The following is a 3,648-nucleotide window of genomic DNA, read 5'->3' as shown; positions in this document are numbered from 1 at the left end:
GTTGATCGTCATCGTCATCCTTAATAAATAAAACATTTATTCATGCTTGGGTGTCGGCTGTGAATCCAGTGGAGAGAAATCCCCCACCATTAACTGCAAACTGGCATTCAGATTTGCCTCCATTTTGTTTGCAACGCCCCACCTTCCCACTCTCTCCAAAAGTTCCGCTGCTCAAAAAACAATAATTTGTTTTGTGAGCAGCGGAACGTTTTGAGAGAGTGTAATAATACCAGAAATAATACCAAATAAAGTGAAATATTATAATGTATAAACATTATAAACACTATAAACATAGCCTAGTTCCCCTCACTCCAAAACAAATAATTTAAATGTAATGGGAACAGATCAATAATGATATATATCATTTATATATATATATATTTATAAAGCTAAAGAAACAAAAACAAAGCAAACTGAAAGTAGCCTACTGTTGGGCTCATGTACCTCTCTCATTCGGCACAAATCTAAATGTTTCCATATTCGCAATGAATTTCAATGTTAAACTATTATTTATAACTTAGACTAGGCTTCATGCACGTTCATATATCGACGGAAAAAATCATCCTCTTCACATGCGCAAAAATGCACATGGCATAACAGCTGTAGACCGGTTATACTACGGACTCTTTAAATTGATCAGTGTAACATTTTATATGTTTGGCTGACTGTATTTTATTTTGATAATGAACAGACTGCGATGGCAAGTTTGAATTGCTAGAATACGTGATGTGTGTGTGTGTGTGCGAGGCGTCGGCACGATCAAACAGCTGAAACATTAAATACTCCATTTTTGATCATACAGATAAGAGTAAGACAAACCGCAAAGTGTTTACTTTTATTTTTGCACACTCACAATAAAAACAGAACATTTGTGTTTTTGTAAAATATAGCAAGGATGCGCGTTGTCATCTCGGTTCTCGGTTTCCTTTCTGTGAACTTGTTAGTGGATCGCCGCACCTCACATATCTGTTAATTATTTATGTCAGATATATTTAGCATATTTATACCTTTGCGATATAGATTATGATTGTATTTTATTTTTATGAAAACAAATTTTGTTATTTTTAATGTAACTAACATATATTTTCCTTAAATCATCCTGGCGACCCATTTTTAACCCAGGGTTTGAAAACCTAGGCTGTATAGTTGGGTCCATATAGAAACTTGTGAACGATGTTCTTATAGTTGTGGCATCACTGTTTAGTGACGTCATTGAATGTTCCGGGAAAACTGAAGTTGTATTGTCAGTGTCGGTCACGGCGCCTTTTTACTGCTGATTTGGATCCGGCAATGTTTCATTTACAAATTAAGCCCACTTTGTGCGGTTTCAAGGAAACACTAAACCCTTATGACCATGTAACATTCAAGCAGATCATATAAAATGCAAGTCTAGGCAGGGATATAAGTAATGTTTTATGTTGTGGAATACAACTCTGAGCATAATGAAAGCCTTCATTAAAAGTGAGCTAAAAGATGAAATAAATGGCTGTCCTCCAAAATGTAGTGCTCTGAATAGTGGAAGTGTAGTAGGGCAGTAACAGTAACTGTTGTTGTTCTCCATGACAGACTGCATGAGACAGCGAAAGCAAATACACTCACAAATGTGACTCATAAGGAAGGGTGGCAAGAAAGTTGAGTCACCTAGAGTTTGCCCCAGGCAGATAGGAAATGCAACAATTTGGTTTAATGAGATTCTGTGGTTTGATGACACCAAACTGAACCTTTGAACCTCAAGGCTGTATTTGACTGAAACCTAACACTGCATGCTAGATTCAGTTTTATAGCAAGAACTGGAAAACTCATAATGTTGAAAGGAAAATGGATTGAGGTAATACAGAGGAATTCAGTAGGTAAACATGAATTTGATTCTTGTTCCATCAGTGAGTGAGAACATACAGTAATAGCTAATGTAGGTAATGTAGCTATTATTTTTTATTGTATCTTTAAGCTACTTTAGTAATATAGTTTATAAATTGTTTTATGATTTATACATTTATTTATTAGTATTAGGAAAATTTACTAATTTTTATTATTGTTTTCTGGGTTTATTTTCTATTTTTAAATATTTTTGTTATTATTTAGCTTGACATGGGAATGTTTTTTTAAAATCTTTTATTCCTTGTCCTTTAGTCTCTGTAGTAAAGAAAAAAATAAGAAGTAAAGCAACATGCAGGATGCTTGATGCGTGTTATCATGTTGAAATCTGGTTTATAATTGGTTCTTATTAGATTATGAATAGTTAACTATCAGTTATATTTGTCAGTGTTTTATTTATTTATTTATTTTAAGTATTATAAGGGCCTTGAGGTATTTGGTTAAAAAAAAATTTTTCTAACCTTGTTTCTTTCTTTCTTTTGTTTGGCTGAATATATCAGATTTCATGGTATAGTACAAAAAAATCTATGAAAATGCAAGGGTAGTGAATGCTTTTTGTAGACATTTATCTTTGGTTGTCTATAGTGAGCCTTTACTATATAGTCTAATTGCTGACATGCATAATTGCAGTTTTTTACATGCTATTTGTACTCTGTAGTTCAAAAACAGTTCAGTCTGAAATAATACATTGCAAAAATAAACAATTGCAAATCAGGCAGGGTCACCTGGGTGTGAAAGCTTACCAGTGGAACAATGCTTTGATTGGATAATTTTATTCACAGGAACTAAATGCTGTCTGTCATTGTTAGTGCCTCTTCAGAAGTTCCTTAAGCCCACCAGTTCAATCTGATGTGAAGATGACAGAAAACAGAGTGCATAGTCAGAAAAATTCACAAGGTTTGAATAAGCAAGTTGAGCGTTTCCACCCCCTGAGGTTTTAAGACATATTTTGGAAGATCTTAAAGCTGTGTACTAAATAACATGCAACTGCATTCATTTACCTCTCTTGCTCTAGAGAGGTTTCAATAGACAAATCATAAAATGTGTCATAGCGTATCTGCTGGATATTTGGAAGTGGAATGCATTTTGTAATGGCTGGTGGTGCCAGCCTGTAGCCCCAAGGAAGAGCAGGGGGTGGACAGGAATAGCAGCCCACTGGCCCATTTTATTCTGCCAATCAACAGAAGGCTTCTGGGTAACACTTTACAATAAGGTTCTATACTTAGTGCATTAGACATCATGAAAAAACTATGAAAAATTGTTTTTACAGCATTTAACAGGGTTTATTGTTAGTTAATAGTGTATGATCTAATGTTAGCTTTTAGTGTTAAAATGTATTAGTAGGCTGTTTGTAGAAATTAATTTAAATAAACGGGCAATAATATATATTGTTTTTCCACAGGATGGACGGATTGAGTTCTCAGAGTTCATTCAGGCCCTGTCTGTGACCTCACGTGGGACTTTGGATGAAAAGCTCCGCTGTAAGCAAGTTTTTGATTAATAAAAGCCCATTCAAGTGAGAATCAGTGAAAGACAGAAGGAGTAAAGTACCTTTGTGAGATGCTTCATAAAACAGTAAGCATTCTTAAAATACAAAATCCCAGCAATGACACTTGTCACATTTAAAAATCAATGTATTTAAAAAAAATAAATAAAATAAAAAATTAAATATATATATATATATATATATATATATGTGTGTATATATATATATATGTGTGTGTGTGTGTATATGTATATGTATATATATATATATATATATATATATATATA

The 3,648-nt window shown here is 33.5% G+C and overlaps 1 protein-coding gene across 1 annotated transcript in view; it reads left to right on the top strand.

The window, feature by feature from the left end:
* Positions 1-3,402, top strand: part of LOC107570301 (neuronal calcium sensor 1-like) — a 30,931-nt gene extending 27,529 nt beyond the window's left edge. Inside the window, exon 5 of the mRNA XM_016256519.1 lies at positions 3,278-3,402. Within this exon, the coding sequence (XP_016112005.1) occupies positions 3,278-3,376 (99 nt within the window). The 3' untranslated portion in view covers positions 3,377-3,402. The remainder of the gene's footprint in view (positions 1-3,277) is intronic.
* Positions 3,403-3,648: the final 246 nt, after the last annotated feature.

Source organism: Sinocyclocheilus grahami, unplaced genomic scaffold, assembly GCF_001515645.1.
Source record: "Sinocyclocheilus grahami isolate Dianchi unplaced genomic scaffold, SAMN03320097.WGS_v1.1 scaffold1438.1, whole genome shotgun sequence".
NCBI lineage: Eukaryota > Metazoa > Chordata > Actinopteri > Cypriniformes > Cyprinidae > Sinocyclocheilus > Sinocyclocheilus grahami.
This window is presented reverse-complemented; position numbering and strand designations above follow the sequence as displayed.